This window comes from Cololabis saira, chromosome 22 (genome assembly GCF_033807715.1).
Source record: "Cololabis saira isolate AMF1-May2022 chromosome 22, fColSai1.1, whole genome shotgun sequence".
In the NCBI taxonomy this organism is placed as follows: Eukaryota; Metazoa; Chordata; class Actinopteri; order Beloniformes; family Belonidae; genus Cololabis; species Cololabis saira.
Window position 1 is genome coordinate 5,230,987 of NC_084608.1, and position 20,922 is coordinate 5,251,908.

Genomic DNA, 20,922 nt, shown 5'->3' on the forward strand with positions numbered 1-20,922 from the left:
ATATTGTGATAAAGTTCTTTATTTTCTGTAATGCAATTAAAAAAACTAAAATGTCATACATTCTGGATTCATTACAAATCAACTGAAATATTGCAAGCCTTTTATTATTTTAATATTGCTGATTATGGCTTACAGTTTAAGATTAAGATTCCCAGAATATTCTAATTTTTTGAGATAGGATATTTGAGTTTTCTTAAGCTGTAAGCCATGATCAGCAATATTAAAATAATAAAAGGCTTGCAATATTTCAGTTGAGATTTGTAATGAATCCAGAATGTATGACATTTTTGCATTACAGAAAATAAAGGACTTTATCACAATATTCTAATTTTCTGAGACAGTCCTGTATGTCATTTTCAAATATAAAATTAAGACAGAGGATGAAAAAATGTTGGAAGACATAACTGACGGATAAAGACAAGAGACAAGTTAGTTTCCTCTGTGTATCAATCATTTATTGATCAGTCTAATGAAACAGGACCAGCTCGTCACAGTAAAGTCCAAAATGAAGGAGAATAAAGGTAAATATACATTTACTTTAAACATATTTATGAAATTTTAGATTTTAATCTATAAATACACGATAGAAAAAGACTGTACAGGCTGGAGAATAAACAAGAGCACTACAATCAGCAGTAGCATTCAGTCTTGATGACGAGGGACAGTTTTCATCAGCAGGGACTTTCTTCCTTCCATCCCAGCTTCCAGAAACATCCATCACTCCTCCATCACTCCTGCTCCGTGCAGCATGGGGGCCGTCCTGTTCTCACTCCACCTAATGTGCACTCATCATCCTGGACTCACAGAGGCACTCGCTCACACACACCTCACACACACCTCACACACACCTCACACACCTCACACACTCTGACTCAGCGCCGGGACAGGTCCCCCCCTGTGAAGGAAGACAGGCAAATGGATTAGCTGTGCTTTTACTGACTTCCCCTGAAGGGACCTAATGCTTTCATCAATAAGAAAGAGCTTTTTTTTCCCAGTCAATCTGAAGCACAGCTGATATGTCTTCACTAGAAAAGGAAATCTGTTTATGGACGGTGACTGATGACGTGTCTATGTGAGCCGCTCTCAGTTGTGTGTGTTGTGGCTGTTATGAGAACATGCAAATACACGTGGTCGAGATTTTACTGCGTTTAAATGCAGTCAAAATTGGGGTTAAGGTCAATATTCCGGTTACTGAAACATTGGGAATAATCTGTTTCCATGCTTGAGCAAACAGGGTTATCCCTGTTTACATGGTGATTAATCATTTGGGATATCTGGATCAAACCAGTGACGCACGGAGAACGTGATGACGCAATTCCCGTCATTTCCGTTTCAAAATCCTACAAATGCCGCTTTGCGCAACTTTTCTCTCACCTTCTTGTAAATCTTCTATCCCGGTACTTTCTACCGTCTACAAATGCAGAAATGTTCATATCCTTCATTACATTTATGAAGTGATTAGTCTCCTCCTGGTCTTGTGTTTCTCCGTGTTTATAAGAACTTCCTGGACTCAAAACACCAGGATTCCTTGCAAAAAAGAACATGCGCAGAAAACAAATTCCTGTTCCTTTTGATGGGGAAATCCCGTTAGGCTAAACATGACCAAATATTCGGGTTAGAAAAGGAGTAACCCAGGGGTCATATTCAGGTTATTCAAAGGGGTTATTGGTGTTTACATGGCCGTGCGCAACCGGTGCTAATATTCCGGTTAGAAAAGGGTTATTGACTGCATGGAAACATAGTCTATATGTGATCACCTGTAAGACACCTGAACGGTGAGATGTGTGAGGCAGCAGGGCAGCAGTGGCAGGAGGAGGATGCTCCGTCCCACATGTGGCCACGTCCTGCTACCCAACACAATCAGCCTCGCTGATGAATGGAGGACAACCTAATTGCTTTAGAGGGCTTGAATTATTCATACCGGACAAAGGCGGGCAGAAGTTTACCGGAAAATTTAGTGCGCATGAACTAGTGGAGCTGTGTTTAAGTGTCACCGGCCAAAAGGGAAGCGCCTGAGAAATTGTACGAGGAGAGGAGGAGGTAACAAGTAGCTCACAATTAATACATGTAAACGCACTGATGTATCCCAGGGTGGGAGGAAAAGAGAAGCTTGTTTCCAGGGAGGTTCCACTGTTCATCCTCACATAATTCATGGTCTCAATACCTATACATATACATATATACATATACACATATACTTATATATAGGGGTTTCAGGTGCAGCTCGCTGGACGTGCACCGATGTAAACATCGAGTCACTTATATCCAAACAGAATTTACAACATCCAGAATGATCCATCTGAAATCCATAACTGGTAAATACGTTTCTAAGAGAGAAAGATTTTTGAAGCTACGGAAGAGTATTAAGACCAGGCAGGAGAAAAATAAAAATAATATTTTAGAGGAGGAAGATTTTTTTTCATTATGCACTTAGAGAAAAAAGTCGAAATGTTGAGAAAAAAGTTCAAGTGTCGAGAATAATGTGAAAGTACAATTTCGAGAAAAAAGTCGAAATGTCAAAACGATATTGATCTGAAACACATATGACACTAATGCAGTTGCATAACTTACCCTTAACGTTCCACTCCAAGGATGTAAGTTAGTTAGCTCTGCTAACTGGATTTGATGGAGGAGGAGACATTTACACTTTATTCATGAAATTACCCACTATGGGAGTTTTTACCTGCCATTGTTTATATAATAATTGCTCGGGGGTTTATGTTTATGTTTATGTTTATGTTCATGTTCTGGATCTCTGGAAAGCGTCTAGAGACAACATCTGTTGTATTAGACGCTATATAAATAAAATTGAATTGAATTGAATTGAAATTTTTACTTTATTGACAAAATTTCGACTTTATTCTTTGAAATTGTATTTCACATTAATCTCGACATTTCAACTTTTTTCTCGACATTTCGACTTTATTCTTGAAATTGTATTTCACATTAATCTCGACATTTCAACTTTTTTCTCGACATTTCGACTTTATTCTTGAAATTGTATTTCACATTAATCTCGACATTTCAACTTTTTTCTCGAAGTGCATAATAAAAAGAAAATCTCAAATATTTTTCCTCCTGCATGGCCCTTCCGTATTGAAGCACGTCTTCTCTGTGTAACACGATTAGAAAAGTAAGTAAAAGTTCTTTAATCACCCGGTTATCTATTAATCAGAGTGCAGTCAGGATGGGGAAATGTGTTAGTGCTGTGGTAACGTGTAATTAATCGGTGCTTCTCAGTGTGATGGTAGTCCCGTGATTCGTAGTCAGGATGGATACTTGTGGAAAAGTTCATTTGGAGGCCTGTAGTGGGTTATTGATTACTTTGCTGAGCACTGCTGATTACCTGGTGTGATTGAGCAGCCAGAGCCAAGTCTGTTGAAGGCTCACACCTTTTTCTTCCTCTTTTGCTTTATTCCCAGGTTCTGTTTTTGTGCCTTGACACCTTTTTTGGTGGCAGCATAAACTTTCAGTTTGAGCAACTGGAAAACATCTAAAATGGGAAAGAGCTGTTGTGCGATCGACTGTACTCATAGATTTAGCAAGAAATCAGTTATCGTTTTACAGACTGATGAAAAATAAGCTTAAGAGACAAATGGATCGCTGCAATTCACAGAAACAACTGGATTCCAGGCACCGAAACGTGGATTTGTGGTTCCCATTTTGTATCAGGTAATGTTGGATTTTTGGGTAGCTAACGTTAAACGGTCAAATCATAAAGTTCGGTGTCCTCATCACTTTAATTTCTACAACAAATCTTGCCTTGAAGTCGGACCAAGCGTCAAGACTTTTGTAAGCCTTCAAGCTTTGCTTCGTGTATTTCCCCGGCGTAGAAATTAAGTACATATAAATATCAGGAAACTGGATTGGTGTCCAAATATTAATGTCCATGGACCACTGGTTCTTGGTAACTGTACCAAATATTAATGTCCATGGACCACTGGTTCTTGGTAACTGTACCAAATATTAATGTCCATGGACCACTGGTTCTTGGGGTAACTGTACCAAATATTAATGTCCATGGACCACTGGTTCTTGGTAACTGTACCAAATATTAATGTCCATGGACCACTGGTTCTTGGTAACTGTACCAAATATTAATGTCCATGGACCACTGGTTCTTGGTAACTGTACCAAATATTAATGTCCATGGACCACTGGTTCTTGGTAACTGTACCAAATATTAATGTCCATGGACCACTGGTTCTTGGGGTAACTGTACCAAATATTAATGTCCATGGACCACTGGTTCTTGGGGTAACTGTACCAAATATTAATGTCCATGGACCACTGGTTCTTGGGGTAACTGTACGGGTCACTGTCAAGTCCAACTGCCTTTAATTTAAGCCGATAATCAGCTGTTATCCCGTCTTCTCCACTAGTTGCAGCTGTTTTTGCCACTCAGTGTGAGTAAGGGGGCTGGTCCAGTGGATAAGTAACATCAATGCATTCCCTCTATAGACAATGGATGCATGGATGAAGTCACTCATGTATCTTTGTAAACATTTTTGCAAAATATTTAAATGATTGATTCTTGTATTGACATGAGAGACCGACATGCAAATCCATTTGTTGTCATCAGTCTCATCACCTTGGCAACTAGTGCACTCGCAGCTGTGTATGACGGGGAGCACCACGGGCTCGCTCTCCCCGCTCTCACACTGCAGGCTGAGGAAGCGCACCGGGTTGTCCTGGTCCAGCCGGTAGCTGCAGCACTCACACTCTGAGCGCAGGTACGGCTCCTGATGGGAGGATGGAGAAGAGGGGACAAGATAGGATGAGGGAGGAGGGCAAACGAAAACGGAGACAAAAGGAGAGGGATGAGGTGGGTGAAACATCCACCAAACATTTTAAATCATGGCTATTGGAGGAACAACACTGTTATCACAACCAGGTTTAAACTTGTGTAGTTTGTCTTAATGTTAATTAGGGCCCGAGCATCGTGCGAAGGCCAGTGACAGTGAAGACAGTGTGAAGGCCCTATTGTATCTGTAGGAATTTTTTTTCTTCTCGTTTTTATTTTTCTGACGAAATGAGGGCCTTTTTTCCCCCTAAACGTGCCCCAAAAGTCACCAAATTTTGCACCAAGCCAGGCCTGGCGAAAAATTTGATATTTAATGGTTTGCATTAATGGGGGTGGCCTAATGGCTCAACAGCACCCCCTAGAAAACTTTATGCCTCAAGCCCCACAATACGGTTTGACGTACATGCACAGAATCGGTACACACCTGTATCATGTCACAACTTAAAGAAAAGTCTCTTGGAGCCATGGCCGAAACCAAACAGGAAGTCGGCCATTTTCAATTAATCGTGTAATTTTGGCGCAATTTATGCCATTTCTTCGGCAGTTAATGCGGCCCGAATCGTAACGTGCACCCAAGTGTGTTATACATCAAAATGTGTGTCTCCATCCTGCGACGACGCGCATTACTTTTCTCAGTCGCGTTACCGTGGCGACGCTAGATGCCAAAAAGCGCGCCCACCCTTCATTGCAACACGAACTTTGTATGTCACACAACTTGGATACTTCAGTACCATAATATTACCATCGCTGGTATTTCATTATTGTAATATGGATTTTTTGCTCAAGTCACTTTAAACTCAAGTCACTTTAGATACAATCCATACTGCTTTTAAATGCTGCTTAATCTATTTTGCTACTATGTATGTTTTATGTTTGTTCCCTTGTTTGATTGTATTGTTTGACTGAATAGTTTTTATGTTTTCTGTGGGGACTGCAGGTGGAAACTAGAATTTCTGTTAAAATCCGGTGTATTTACACTGCTTAATGTAGTGTTCATTAATATGCATTGTCCCATCTAAATAAACTTTGATTTGATTTGATTTGATTTGAAAGTGTGAGAAATAGAGAGATTGAAGTAAAATTCAGGGGAATTTAAAGAAGGTAAGGGGAAGATGGACAGAAGCTTTGTTACTTACGAGGTGGAGCAAATGCAGCACGATGCTGATCATATCAGAAAGTCAAGTATATGGTCTCAAACATTTACAACACAGAAACAAAGGAAAACATGAACGTACAGATGCAAAAACACACGTGCACAAGCAACCTGTGTCCAGTCCCGCACTTGAGAAGCCCTCTGCTACACTGAAATGCTGCAAGGGCTAAAAGTTTGGCCGTTTTTTTTGCACTTCCACTGAGGTGCGAGGTGAAGTGCAGACCAGTCAACGGAGACGTGGCTTCTTGCTTTTTGTTGCCGTGGACACACAACCACCCAAGGGCCGTCAGAACCTGCAGTGCACACATCCCTTTTCCACGGACTGAAACGAGCATCATCTGAATGGGTTTCAGTGGGACAACTCAGAGTTACAAGAGTTTCAAACTTCTCTGGATGTTAAATCTGATGTCTGAGAGAAAAATAGAGCTGAAATGCCAGGAATCATAAGATCATCTCAAAAGTTTGTCCATCTACCTTTAATAGAATGTCTGAGGTCGTGAGGATTGCGATCAAACCAGAACCTCTACTCGTTATTCTTGGGGTATCTGAAACACTCAAGAAACTAAGCGAAGCACAACAATGCTTTGTCTCATACAGCCTTATAATAGCAAAGAAACTGGTTCTCACATTATGGAAAAGTGTAAATGCGCCAACATCTAAGATGTGGGTAGACGGCATAACTAACACTCTTCATACTGAAATAATTAGACACATTCTGAAAGACAGAGTTCAACATTTCAATAGAACTTGCAAATGTAAACCGAGCACAGCAGCACGTCTCTGAGCAAACGCAGTACAGCTCCTGACAGAGTAGATAGCGCCCCTGCAGACTCTAATGGTGCTTATTTCCACTAGAACGTACTCAGCCCATTTGGTTCTTTTCCACCAGGGGTCTAACGTGCCGAGTAGATACTTTTCTGTATCTATTCTGCCGAGGTTCTAAGCTGCTGAGTCGGTTGTATCTGACATCATCACACTACAGACCACCGATTGGTCGGGGGGTTGGAGTTTTGTTGCCGGTGTTGATATTTATTTTCCTCATACTAGCTGCAAATATTTTAGTTAATACTAAAGCATGCTAAATCCTATTTTCTCCACAAACCTCCAAGATGACGTCGGTCCTGGACAGGCAGCGTCCCCTGCAGAAGCTGACCTCCACGTTGTCCAGCCTGCAGTCTCCCTTGGTGATGTTCTGGGCTCGAACGTAGCGCCGACACTCCGGCACGGGCTCGTCTGACAGAAGCAGAGCCACAGAGGACAGAGAAAAGGGGACGAGATATAAAAAGATATTAAAACCAAAAGAAAAAAAAAAAATACTTTAAGCTTTTTCTGTAGTATGAAAAATTAAGAAAAAAAAAGACAAGATGGGGGAGCGAGAGCCAGAAACGTCCTGACAGAGCAGTGACATTGCCATGCCCCTGTCAGAATGTGACATTCTCTCCACTGGGAGGGAGATTAAAAGCCTAAAAGTGGGCTAAGTACTGTAATCTTTCACTAATTGGAAGCTGCAGCGGGTAGGTTTGAACCATCCCATCAAAATAACTGATATTCACCCACACATGCAGCTCAGGAGCAGGAGCACATGTTTTTTACTAATTGACACATTTCACCTGATGAGTTCGCTGGTGTTTATATCGGAGCAAAGCCCTACGTGGGACAAAAGGTGTAGAGTGAAGTGTTTGAACTTGTGTGAAGAGGAGAACGATGTTTCTAATGTAGAAAGTGTTCAACATGACGACTGAAAAAGAAGACAGCTGGACCAGTAGAGGAACATATCAGAGCCGGGCCGGGGGGCCGGGCGTATGACCGGCCCTTTGCAGCTGCTGAGTCCCTATTATCATCATTGCTGCAGCCGAGAGACAGAGACAGAAATAAGCTCGGCAGCCGGGCTACTATATCAACAATTTACCACAAACTCCCATGTTCTTGCTGCCAGTGTGTGTCTGTGATTGTTAGAACTGTAGCTACCTGTAAACCTGATGCAGCTTTGGGCCGGGGATGAATCACTGCTAACAACATCAGCTTCATCTCCCACAGGAGGAGGATTAAGGCGAACAAAATATCCATCTATCTTGGGCAATTTGGCTTTTTCATTCTCCCTTTTTTTCTTTTTCTCTGCGTTTTATCGCTCCACTTTTGTGTTTCTAACTCCCGCTCATGTTTAGGCTGTAGGATTACTGCTCTGTTGACAAGTGATGGATGATAACGTTGATAGACGGCTGTTGATGACCAACGATTTTACCCAAAATACATTTGGAGATTATACTTACAATTTTTTTTTTTTATGTCAAATGAGTGTGAAAATCTCAGCACAACATATTATACAATGCTTTATACCTAATATGTACGGAGCCCCTAAAGGGATACAGATTGTTTTTATATATATAATGAGTTTTACGCGCACATGAAACCTTTACGCGCGCGTGCATAAAACATTTAAGTGAGCACGTAAAGTTGTTCACTTGCAAGCAAAGTGGTAATGTCCTTATAATGGAGTCCCAGGTTAAAATATAGCTCAGCTAAATCCTGTAATGTCATTTACATTCATAAACAGAGCAGGAGCAACTGGAGGGTCTCCTGTTCCAGCAATAGTACTTATAGTACCATAATACTCCCATGTACTTGTTTTTACGCGCTCACGTAGAACAACTTTTAGGCGCTCACTTTTTGCGAGAGGGCGTGAAACTTTTTAGTGAGTGCATAAACGTTTTACGTGCTCATGTAAACAACTTTACGTGCTCACTTAAGGTTTTACGCACGCGCGTAAACCTCCCTATATATATATATATATAAAAAAAAACGGGTCCCTTTAGGGGCTCCGTAAATATGAAGTGGTGCCACAAAGACGAAAAAAAAGAAATCTTGCGGGCGGCGGGGCCTGCTGCCTTGGGCTCCGGGCCCCCCTAGCCCCCCCTGAAGCCCCGCCCCTGAGCTGGACTTCTCTTTAGGGTTGAAGATGCTTCACCTCTGGGCTGAAAGACATCACTGACCCACCTCAACTCTCCCGTGGCCGTCGGGGCTCATGAGATTCTTTAATCACAGGAACAAGTGTGAGTTGCTGTGAAACCACCTGGGGGGGTCGATCAAAGCTGCATTACAAGTGCTGTGTAGAAGAAACCTGAGGCCAGCTCCTGTGTGTTTGCCTTTTTTTCCCTGTATAAAACGGCTTCTTTTACTCCGTTCTCAAAACATCTGTCTTCTCTGTCTAGAATGTAATCTTTATTGTCCTCGGGGGAGTGTCTCTGATCTTTGAGATGCAGCTGAAGTACTTTCTTCTCTGAGTTGGAAAAGGTCCAATATTCTTATCCACAGCTGTGAAACGCTCCTTATGGGCTTTTTTCCCTTTTCTTTTCTTATATTTCAGACTTTAGTATTACTATAACCTGGATGGTTGAACATCTAAACCATATTATCACACCTGGCATGTTTCTTTAATACAGTGGGAAAAGGATAACTGTATTATAATAGCAGCAAAATCAGTTTAAAACCATGATAGGATGAAACAACTGCTGTCAAATAAGAAATGTCTGCTATTGTGTCCCAAAGGCCCATCGTGTCTGAGTTGATGGATGACTTTTGAGTTGTGACACAAACCTGGAAACTGTTTTCTGCAGACTGGACAGCAACTGCCTGGTTCCTCCACTTTGACTTCTCCCTGAGGAAAGAAAAAGAAAAAGGGCTCATGGATGCTCTCGTAGGCATTATTTCAAACGATTTCACTGAAAACAGAGAGGTGAATATTAACAACCATGATAGTGATAGTGAAAATGATAGGCGTCCCGTTTTTCACAGAGTAGCTGAACATTATGAATGTGGTGCATCAAGACCAGAGTTGAGGGAACATCTAACCTCCGTCAGCAAGTGCAATTATTTGATCATTGATGAGGTTAAAAACACAGCTGAAATAGTTTAAGGAGAGCAAGACAAGATATGGAACCATTTAAAAAGTGAGCAGAAAAATATAATTATTTTATTCTGGATTCATTGTTTGTCTTCATATCCATACCGAGTCGTACTACAATCAAGAGCAGGTGACCTGCACTTTTGTCTATATAGACACCTATGTGACCCATGGGAGCCAGTCTGTAGCAACTGGACCGTCCAGTAAAAGCTGACGGAAAATAGTCAAAATGTAGAGAAAAAAGTCGATATTGATTTGAAACACATATGACACATATGCAGTTGCATAACTTCAGAAACGTACCCTTAACGTTCCACTCCAAGGATGTAAGTTAGTTAGTTAGTTAGTTAGTTACGGCTGCTGCTGCAGAGCTGTCAGTCGCTCTAACTGGATTTGATGGACCAGAGGAGACATTTACACTTTATTCACCAAATTGTATTTCAACTTTATTCTCAAAATTTCTACTTTATTCTTGAAACTGTATTTCAACATTATTCTCGACATTTCGACTTTTTTCTCGAAATTGTATTTCATTAATCTCGACATTTCCACTTTTTTCTCAACATTTCAACTTTTTTCTGTGCACAATAAAAAAAAACTTCCCCTATCAAATGTTTTTTGTCCTGCGTTTTCTGGATCCTGTCACACAGTTGCACAAACTGAATAGTGTTATATTCCCCGGACGAATCAAGGCACACGATCCTCACGCAGCCACTGTCATTGTTCATGAGGGAACGGACTTACTGAAACATTATGATGACAGACGCTTCAGCTCCAACACCTGAGCAGTAACAAAAACTGCAGTGGCTCCTGAAAAATAGCTGTTAATCTCTGTGTAAGCCCTGTGATGGAGTGGCCTCCGGTGTCGGAATCATTATCTAACCAGCGCCGTATTGATTTGAAAAAGGTATCCCAAGGAGCAAAAGGTTTGGCTCTAAGTTTGAGGAAGGTAGATGAAAGAGAAAAGTGGACTAGAGAGCCATGAAGTCAAACCGACGGTACAGATGTACAGTTATAAAAAACAAAAAGGATGATGTGAACAAGGGATGACAGATGAAAAGAAGAGAGGAAAATATCATACGACCAGGCAGGCACTGACAAAGTTAGTGAGACCCAGAGGAAAATTTTACTGCTCAAAGCTCAGGAGACAAATTTGAGATTCTCATCTCAGCCTCATTAGTTTCTATTTTGTTTCTCATATATTTCTCCTAAAATTCACTAGGAGAAATAGGTGAGACAGAATAAATCGAGGGAGTCATACTTGAGACTTAAGGGAGATACCTTGCTAATCTCAATTAAGTGTTTTTAATGGCTCCTTTATTTCTCCTTTGGAAAAGAAAATGAGCAATACTGGATCTACTATGGAGCAATATCACGCACGCACGCACGCACGCACGCACGCACGCACGTTGTGTTAATGTTCAGTTAGTTGTTGTTTATGTGTAGGTTAGGCATCGGAATTTATCCTAAGTTTTGTTTTATCATCTTTTAACACTTGTGTAAATAAATTCTGATTAATTTGAATGAGAGAAGTTGTTTGTGTTTATTTTATACATATTTGTCACAGCTGCTGGTTGTAAAGGTCTGTGCTCGGACTCCTTCCTTCACTGTTGTTCTGTAACGCCATCCTTGGCAACAGGCTGCACGTATGGAATAACAGCTATTTTGAGACTGATTTTGCTGATAGTTATTATTTTTAAGTCAGGTGGTGCCCCGTTTTGATTAATTCATTTTGATAAGTAATCTATTTTATTAATTATTGAAGGACAATTATTAATAACTCTTTAATAACTGAACCAGCACACCCTTTGCGCAACAAAAAGGAAGTTAACTTGTGAACTGAAAGCACTCCGTCTGTGTGATTGACAGGTGTGTGTTGTTCAGCTATCACATAAACTATGTTTGGTATTGTTTACAGCAGAAATCAGCTGACGATGTGTCACCAAAATTCCACTCAGGGCTTCTAAAGTTTCATTTTCATCTCAGTTGTTTAGCTGTCAGCGGGTCTCCAGGGAAGAGGGTGGGGTTAGGATCATCTACATTCCTACCCTCATCTATGGTCACCGCCTCAGACTCACTGTCAAGCACGGTGGTGGAGGGATGCTGGTCCGGGCCTAGACCCCTGTCAGTCACATGTGATGGATGAAGCTTCACTGAAACTGGGTCATATGACATGAAATGATCCCAAACACGGTGGCAGATCCACATCAGAACCATGAAGAATGAAAGAATCAAGGTTTTAAAACGACCTTCACAAAGTTGTTGATAATTAAACGCCTTAAAATCCCAACAAAGTGCAGGAATATTGTCAAGACTTGCCTCTGCAGTGTATATCAAAAGTGTGACAGACCTCCTAACTTCAGAATTACGTCATATATGAGTGATTATCTATCATACTTGTGGTTTCTTTTCCATATGTGCCACTCCCCGCCCAACCGTCAGCACACGTCTTCTAATGCTGTACTTGAGACCAAAACCAGCACCATTCCAGGTTCCGCCCTCCTCCTGATCGATGTTGTGTAAAGTGACGTCAGGAAACTGAAACTTTAAGAAACAGATAAAGAGCGCGCCCAGTGTCACGGAGATGCACACAACACAGACGAGAGATGGGCGTTCAAGGTCTCAGCAGTCTCCTGGAGACCCGCGGGGAGGTCTACCGGGACGTCCAGCTCCGGGGGTCCCGGCTGGTGATAGGCGGAAGCAACCTGATTAGCCACCTGGACTACACCTCAGGTGAGACGGGCATCACTAAAACTCCTCCGTCACTGACACTGACATACAAGGATTGCAGAAGTTATCAGGAGTATATTCTAAAAACAAAACGACCAGGGGCCAGATTCACCAATATGTTCTTAAAGGTATTGTGACATCATTTTTAACATGCTTTTAACACTATTAAAAGTCTTGGCCAACATCCCTTAAATGTGTCTAAAAGAGTGTAACAAGAAAAACTTCACTCTAGTACTCCATTCTGTCCTTTTTATGACAGTGTTTTTTTGCGCCGTGAAAAACGGGTCCTTTTCCCCCTTTCCTGTCAATCATTGCTCCGCTCCTCCTCCAAACCTCCTCCAACCAACCGCTACACACTTCTGCCAGCGTCTCCACACACACGCGCGCACACCGACCACAAACACCGACACACAGCCCAGACAGGGCGACTACAGCCCGGGGATGAAGTCCAACCGGGACCAGAGGACCGGGACCGCAGCTCCCCGCGAGCAATACACTAACAGCGGCGTCGGAGAGTTAAGCCGGGTGCGACAGGCGAAGCATGCACGGAAAAGCAGCAGGGCGAAGCAGACAGTCCACAGCAAACAATCACAAAAATAAAGGCATGTAAATAAAGTGTCCCCTTATCTTAAGTCCAGTCAGTGGCCGCGGGTCTTCTTAGCAGTTTTCCTCCGGTGATTAGAACAGAAGAGGCTCTAAACAGCTCCGTGTTAAGCCTGATTTATGGTTCTGCGTTAAATCGACGCAGAGCCTACGCCGTAGGGTTCAGCGTACGGTGCGCGTCGCTGCGTAACCCTACGCCGTAGGCTCTGCGTCGGTGTAACGCGGAACCATAAATCGGCCTTTATGGTGCGCTGGAGAAGAGAGGAGGCAGGGAGCTGGGTGGAGGGGGCGGTGATTTAGCGGATCGTTACGTAACGATCCGCCACCAAACCAGGTGCGCGTTTTTGCATAGTTATGCGGAAAATCCCAGAAAGCACACAATACACTGAATGTTAAAAGTTCGTTGTTTTTTGGGTGTAATTGATGTCAAGACACCCAACAAAACACAAAAAATCAAGAAAAATGTGTTTTTTATGTCACAATACCTTTAAGAACCATATTAAGAAATGTCTTAAGATCTAAAATTAAGAAGTTCATAAGAATGTTCTTAAGTGAAATTCCTCAATATTTTCTTAAGAACCGTCTTCACAAGAACTGTCATTTCCTACTAATTTCTTATTTTTCCTACTTAAGAACTTCTTAAAATATGTCATTGCATTGCACGCACCAACTAACAACATTTATAGGTAGTTTGCGTCTTAACCGTCAGTCACTCACTAAACATGGAGAAGGAGAAAAAGAGATGCAGGAACTTTTCAAGGTTATGGTGGATGAGATTAATGTGCGAAAAAAAATACTATTGGGGAAAATTAATAATAATTAACTACCACGCTAACTAACATGCTAACTAACAGTTAACAGGCTCTTTGTATAATTAATTACAAAGTATATCCTCAAACTATGACCTACTAGTCTAAATTTGTTTAAAATGTGTTGAAAAAGGTGATATTAGAGTCTTACCTTTTCACATAAGAAATTTTAAGACAGGTCAAGGTTATCTTAAAGTTAAGAAAAAAGTCAAGAACAAATTTGAGAACTTTTATTTCAAGAATACCATTTATTCTTAAGTTTTTTCTTAAGAAGAAACTTAAGAAGAAAGTTTTGTGAATCCGGCCCCTGGTCCCTAGAAAGGATGGAAGGCAGGTGATGGAGGCGCTCTTTGGAATGAGGGATGGCGAGGGAAAGAGCGTCAGGCTGGGATTCAAACCTGCGCTGCCTGCAGGAGGGCCATGGTTGGATGTGCAGAGCTAATCCGGATAAGTGGAGGTTAAGATCGCAGGTAAACCGGCTGACAGGCGTGTCAGTTACTGGGCCTGTTTACTACACTCATCCGTGCGGTATTTAGATTAACAGGTAAACCCAGTATGGCCTCAGTACTTTTGTACTTCAAATGCACTCTTCACGAACCTCGGGTAACATCACTGATGGGTTTGTGCAGGATCTGGCTGCCACGCTGGTCTAAAGATAGAGTTCTGGTCTCAGAGAGTCCAAATGTCCACAGAGTCCACAGCTGCTGGATGACTGCTTCTGTTGTTGCCAGGTTTGGACCAGAATTGCGGTGGCGAGTATGCATTGTTTGCAGACCTTATCGAGAGGTTCATCTCAGCGCTCTGGACCTGTGAGGTCAACCCGTATGTGGTTCTGGGCGGAGGTCCCGACCCCACAGACAGGAACCTGGAAGCGGTGACGATGAGAGCTGAGCATTTAATCCAGAAAGCCCACGTGGCAGCGGAGACCGGTGAGAGAAAGGGAATTCTCCCGCAGATGGCCAAGGTGGTCTTCAAACAGACTCTGACCCAACTACGGGTTCCGGTTGCCCAGTGCTTCCGGGAGGAAAACCATGAAGTAGCTGCCCTCGCTGCTGAATTGAACTGCCCTGTGCTTTCCAACGATGGGGACTTCTTCATCTTTGAGCTCCCTGCAGGGTTTCTGCCCATCACTCACTTCCACTGGGAGGAGGTGAAGGGCGGCCTGCGGAGCTACATTCCCTGTAAGAGCTACACAGCCTCTCGCTTCTGCAACGTCTTCCGGATCGAGCCCCAGCTCCTGCCCACCTTCGCCGCCTTGGCCGGTAACGTGAAGCTGAAGACGGTCAGCTGGACTCAGTTTGCCCCAGTGAGAAGCAAGACCCCGGGTCACCTGGAGGGGCTGCTCTGCTGGCTGAGGGACTTCCAGAAGTCTGAGGACGCTGTGGCGGCAGCACTGGGGCTGATGGGAGAGCTGGACACGAAGAGGAGAGGAGAGGTCCAGAAAGGACTGTCGGAGGGGATGAAGGAGTACAAACTTCATCAGAGTTGCTTAAAACGCTTCTTCGTCCAAAGGGTGCCACCCCCGTTCCAGGTAATGATCCAAAACTGCTGGGGTAGGCGTCATTTTGTGAAATTATATTTTTATTAATACATTTTAATTACTAGTATTTCTCACATATAATTTCATGAAAGTCGTCTATTCAGGTGCAACAACTCACAGATTAAAGCAACGTTAGGGCGTTTCCACTTCTGACCACCGGGGGGCATTCAGAACTGAGCCCTCGACGATACCGCACCGACGAGGGGGGATGGCCCCGAATCTCTTCACTCAGTCCCACTAGAGATGGACACAGTTGTGTGAGGCTGATGCATGAACGGTCCTACTATGAGCTGCCCCCGTGTGGCCAGAAGTGGTACTGCTTCCTTTGAATGTGCTTCCCTTGTAGGAAGGCTGGTGGTCCATGTGAGTCTTCGTTTTATGCCAAGACCGACTACCAAATATATTGGGGGTGTTATAAACTGTTGTCTCCCGCAGGGATCCGGTCTTGTCCCAGACTGGGCCCGTCTGGCTCTGACGCAGACCCGGCTCACCCCAGACATCGTGGATGTGCTGCAGCTGCAGAGGATGTCACTGGGCATCGCCGTGGAGCCCCGGAACCGGCCCAGCGTGTATGTGATCTCCAGGCCAATCCGGCAGGTGATGTACGGGCTGCTGTTGGGCGGAGAGACATCGCTGCAGGTGACGGAGCGAGACCGGGACGATTCGCAGCTGATATACGTACAGGTCCCACCAGCCTTCAGTGAAACCAGCAGGCGACTCAGACTCAGCTCGCTGCATGAGGTGACGCTTCTTTCTTCCAGGTTGTGCGACACAATAACAACGTTGCACATAAATAAACAAAAGTGTCAGAGATTAATCTTAGCTCCTTGGAGGTTATTGTTTTCAAATTTTATGATAAACGATTGATTCCCTGAAGTTTTACCATCTCGTCATCTCTCCTGCATCTTGGCGGCGCCAGGCGGAGCCCTCTGAGCGTCTGCTGGTCCTACTGGAAGCTCTGGATATGACCGAGGACTTTCTGAGCCTCCTTCCCACTCAGCTGAAGCTCCCGGTGGCCGTCACCTGCTTCTGGCTGCAGATGGCTGAGCCTCCTCCAGACCTGACCCTGCTGAGGGCGCTGCTGCTGGGAATGAGCATGGGAGTCGTAACCAGACCCAAAGCAGGTAAACAGGACTGGATCAGGCAGCAAAACTGCAGTAGAACTTAGTGAGATGGCAGGATAAACATTCAACCCATATCCAAGCAGCCCCTCCTTGAACCGCCACCTTACTGTGGAGGGGTGTGTGTTGCCCAAATGATCCTAGGAGCTATGTTGTCAGGGGGCATTATGCCCCTGGTATGGTCTCCCATGGCAACCAGGTCCTAGGTGACGGGCCAGACTAGAGATACCATCTAGAGATAGTCGGGCTCACCTCCACACAAACCTTGAGCTCTGGAACCCAGCTGCTTGTGAAGGGGCTGGACCCTCCACTACTCTGGAGTTGCCCAGGGTGAGAGGCGGCGAGCTGGTGTGGGCTTGTTTATAGCCCCCCAGCTCAGTATGTGCTGGGGCGGTTTGAAGCCAAGTGAGAAGCAGCAGGGATAAGAATCAGCACCTCCAAATCTGAGGCCAGGGTTCTCCACGGAAAAGGGTGGCGTGCCTTCTCCGGGTGGATGGAGAAGTCCTGGTGGAGGAGTTCAAGTATCTCAGGGTCTTGTTCACGAGTGAGGGAACGATGGAGCGGGAGATTGACAGATGGATCGGTGCAGCGTCCGCAGTTATGCGGTTGATGTACCGGACTGTCGTGGTGAAGAAGGAGCTGAGTCGAACGGTGAAGCTCTCGATTTACCGGTCAATCTACGCCCCTACCCTCACCTATGGTCATGAACTTTGGGTAGTGACCGAAAGGACAAGATCGCGGATACAAGCGGCCAAGATGAGTTTCCTCCGCAGGGTGGCTGGACGCTCCTTTAGAGATAGGGTGAGGAGTTCGGTCACTCGGGAGGAGCTCGGAGTCGATGCTTCTTCACATGGAGAGGAGTCAGCTGAGGTGGACATCTGTATCGGATGGACGCCTCCCTAGAGAGGTGTTCCAGGCATGTCCCACTGGGCGGAGACCCCAGGGAAGATCCAGGACCTACTGGAGAGACTATGTCTCATGACTGGCCAGGACTAGTTGAACTGAAACCAGGACTAGTGGAGCTGGAACCAGGCCCAGGCCCCCCTTGTTTGTAGGTCCATAGAAAAATGGCATGGTAAGGGCGGAGCTACTGGCGTCACACGATACAACAAGTTGATTGGCTGGAGGAAAATGCCACCACCCATGACAAAAGCAGCGCAAAGGTTTGTAAGGTGGGGTTCACTACATGAATTTGAATCGGTATAGGCTTGTGCCCCTGAGGACACCGACCCTGACCCGTAAACATGCCCCGGCGGACCTCCGTGTTTCTGGGTCGATGCATCAGTGAAAACGGGTGTCTCTGTGCTGCAGCGTCTCAGACGGGAAATCACCGCAAAGCAAAGAAGCCGGACGTGGGCGTGGTCTATGCCTTGAACCAATGGCAGGCGTGCCTGAAGGACAGCGTCCACCTCAACCAGCTGCTGGGCTTCCCTCTGCCAGAGCCGGAGATTGCACGGTGAGACTTTCACCAGTTCCAATCGTATTTCTGACTCTCTTCAGGGTCGTCTGTTGCTCATGTCCAAATGTTTGTTTTTTATATTTTGCTGCCATCAAATTCAATATGAGCTTAGATTTGTGTTTCTTAACTTCTTTGGTTTTCTATTGTAAAACGTTGTGGTCCGTCTGATGTTATGATGCAGCACCATCACGTCAGACTTCAGCAGCCTGAAGATGATACATTGTTGTTGTCCAGGTTGTATCAGGGGACGACGGTCCACATGCTGGTGGACGGGATGAGGAGAGGAAGGAGTCCGCAGGCCATCCTGAAGAGCGACACGACCAGCGTAGAGCAGTACCACAGGCTGCTGTCTTTGGTATACACTAGCACAGCTCCGGCAACCCAGGAGAACCAGCAGAGAGCGGCAGCCGGCCGGCTCCTCTGATGGAGACAGGTTCTGATCATGATGGTTGATCAAGAATCTATTATCTTTACTGTGGTCTGGTTTTACTGGTTTATAGGACAGTTCAGGTTCTGGTTTTGTTTTAATTATTTCAAAATCTGTTTTTTACTGGTTAAGGGTCAGATTATTTTGTATTACGTATTTTTATCTGGGGACAACAAAGACGTTCTGCTAGAGGGCCCCCAAGATCCACTTCAGAACCACCGATGGTGTCACAACTGGAAGAACCTGCGGTGACGTCACAGGTTTGACGAGAGGGCTGTTTTTTATGTGTATTTGATCAATTTTAACTTTAGCCCGTCCCCTTGTTGTGATGGATTTATATGTGCGCCCTGGTTGTTTTAAAGATTTTATCAGACTCCTTTATTGTCAGTTGACACATTTAATGAAATGTTTCAGTAAAAACTTATATTGCACTTTACGCTTTTGACTCACTTTTCCAGTTGATTAAAGTCATAAAATCACATCTGCAAGGCTGCTTCTTGTGCTGTCTGGTCCATCGGGGCATTAAGCTGCATTTAATCGGTCGGAGACGTGTTCAAATACACATCTTTGTCATGAAAATCTTCAACAACAACCATCATACCTGAGAAATGGTTCTGTGGGTCCCTGGGACTCACCTGGGTCGGCTCAGGATGCCGTTTCTGGACCTTAGACCAGAACCATCAGCACCGACAGAAAAACTACAGAGAAGCAGCAGCAGGAGGAAGAGGAGAGCATGAGGACAGGAGGCAGTGCCAGCGGTACTGGCCCTGATAGGCCCCCACGTTCCCCACAGGCCACACCGGGGGGGCCCGGTCCACCAAGCCCGGCCAGGGCTACGCCGCACCCCCAGGAGTGGGCCCCCCACCGCTGTCCTCACACCCACGACAAAGAACATATGAAACTGAGAATGAGTCCACCAGCTGCCATGCCCATCCGAGCAGGGTGACACCAGGTGGCTGGTTTTGTCTGACACTGCAGACAAACATTCCACCAGAACATCAACCTCTGACTACAGAAGCAGGCACTGTACTGAAAGAAGTTGATGACTTCAAATACCTGGGTTCGTGGGTCAACTCAACTGAGCAAGATCTCAAAGTGAGGAAGGCACTTGCATGGAGGGCCCTGAACGGGATGACCAGTGTTTGGAACTCCAACCTCCCCCGCCAAATCAGACTCAGCTTCTTCTTCGCGACAGTAGAGTCTGTTCTCCTCTATGGCAGTGAATGCTGGACCCTCAAACCAACCCTAGTGAAATCCCTGGACGGGTGCTACACCAGGATGTTGCGTGCAGTGCTTAACATCAGCAAGAATGCACATGTAACCAACCAAGTCCTATATGAAGGAATACCAAGGGTGAGCGAAAAGGTTGCTGTAAGGAGAATGAGACTTGCAGGGCACTGCCAAAGACACAAAGAACTGTCAGCCAGCAAGCTGGTGCTGTGGGAGCCAACACGGGGGCGCCGGTCAAGAGGACGTCCTACACCAACATATGTGGACATACTCAAGAAGGATGCCGGGGCCCAGAGTACCAGCGAACTGGAAAGTTGTATGGAGAATCGGGATGACTGGAGACAACGATGGACGGCTCGTCTGAGGACGACCTAGTAGTAGTAGCAGAAAGAATAAGAGGAACCTATATTTAAGAGGACAACATCCTTGCATCTTTCTTACTGCCAGGTACTATAACAGGAGCCTCAGTGTACGACACTGACTCCACTGACAGTAAATAAGGTCAAGCCAGTTAGGAAGGTAACACATACTGGCCACGGTTACATGATGTTTTTTAATTCGGAATGAATTACTCCAAATTAAATAATTCAGAATTAAACTATTTTCCTTCCAGTTTACATGGAAATAGTAATTCCGAATTGAGGTTTACATGGAAAACACGTTTGATCGGCTTTATCCAATTCCTCTACAGGTCTGGGGGTTGGGAAGGTTCTGATTGGATAGGGGGCCGGACCGGAAGTTACGTCTACCGGAAGAAAACAAACTTACTCGATTAGCAACAACATGAAGGACCACATTGTTAGCATCTTCTTTCGTGTGCTAAGGAGGAGGGAGATAGAAGACCGTGTGGCATGACCAGCGTTTACTGCGTGCTGCCATCTTGAAACTTTGTTTGGAAAACAAGCCCAGCGCGGAATATTAGCGTCATGGAGACAGACGGGCGAGGGAACGAGCAGAAAGAAAGACCGGAATGAATTTAAAGAGGAATGAGTGTATACATTATCGCTGAATTATTCTATTCGGATTTAAAATCAGAATAAACCAGCGACTTACTTCAGAATTAAGTTTAATTCGGAATGGCCATTTTCATTCAGAATTAGGTGTTTACATGGTCATTTTTAATCATTCTAAATCGGATTGAATTT

At 44.5% G+C, this 20,922-nt stretch overlaps 2 protein-coding genes across 2 annotated transcripts in view; one reads left to right on the plus strand and one right to left on the minus strand.

The window, feature by feature from the left end:
- Window positions 1–583: 583 nt before the first annotated feature.
- Window positions 584–20,922, minus strand: part of sspo (SCO-spondin) — a 188,788-nt gene continuing 168,449 nt past the window's right edge. Inside the window, exons 114-117 of the mRNA XM_061714052.1 lie at window positions 9,552–9,612; window positions 7,060–7,190; window positions 4,592–4,742; window positions 584–895 (exon numbers count right to left, since the gene is read on the minus strand). Of these exons, the coding sequence (XP_061570036.1) occupies window positions 873–895; window positions 4,592–4,742; window positions 7,060–7,190; window positions 9,552–9,612 (366 nt within the window). The 3' untranslated portion in view covers window positions 584–872. The remainder of the gene's footprint in view (window positions 896–4,591; window positions 4,743–7,059; window positions 7,191–9,551; window positions 9,613–20,922) is intronic.
- Window positions 12,465–19,493, plus strand: LOC133423722 (protein asteroid homolog 1-like). Its single transcript, XM_061714038.1, has 7 exons — window positions 12,465–12,591; window positions 14,732–15,531; window positions 15,976–16,281; window positions 16,460–16,642; window positions 17,981–18,117; window positions 18,355–18,475; window positions 19,218–19,493. The coding sequence occupies exons 1-7, from the start codon at window positions 12,465–12,467 to the stop codon at window positions 19,491–19,493; spliced, it is 1,950 nt and encodes a 649-aa protein (XP_061570022.1).

What these genes read in the sequence shown, in the direction of transcription:
- LOC133423722 (XM_061714038.1), top strand. Translation starts at nt 12,465, where the DNA reads ATGGGCGTTCAAGGTCTCAGCAGTCTCCTGGAGACCCGCGGGGAGGTC. An exon ending in TGCTGGGAATGAGCATGGGA is followed by an intron (nt 16,643 to 17,980) that starts GTCGTAACCAGA and finishes GCAGCGTCTCAG; the next exon opens with ACGGGAAATCACCGCAAAGC. An exon ending in CCAGAGCCGGAGATTGCACG is followed by an intron (nt 18,118 to 18,354) that starts GTGAGACTTTCA and finishes GTTGTTGTCCAG; the next exon opens with GTTGTATCAGGGGACGACGG.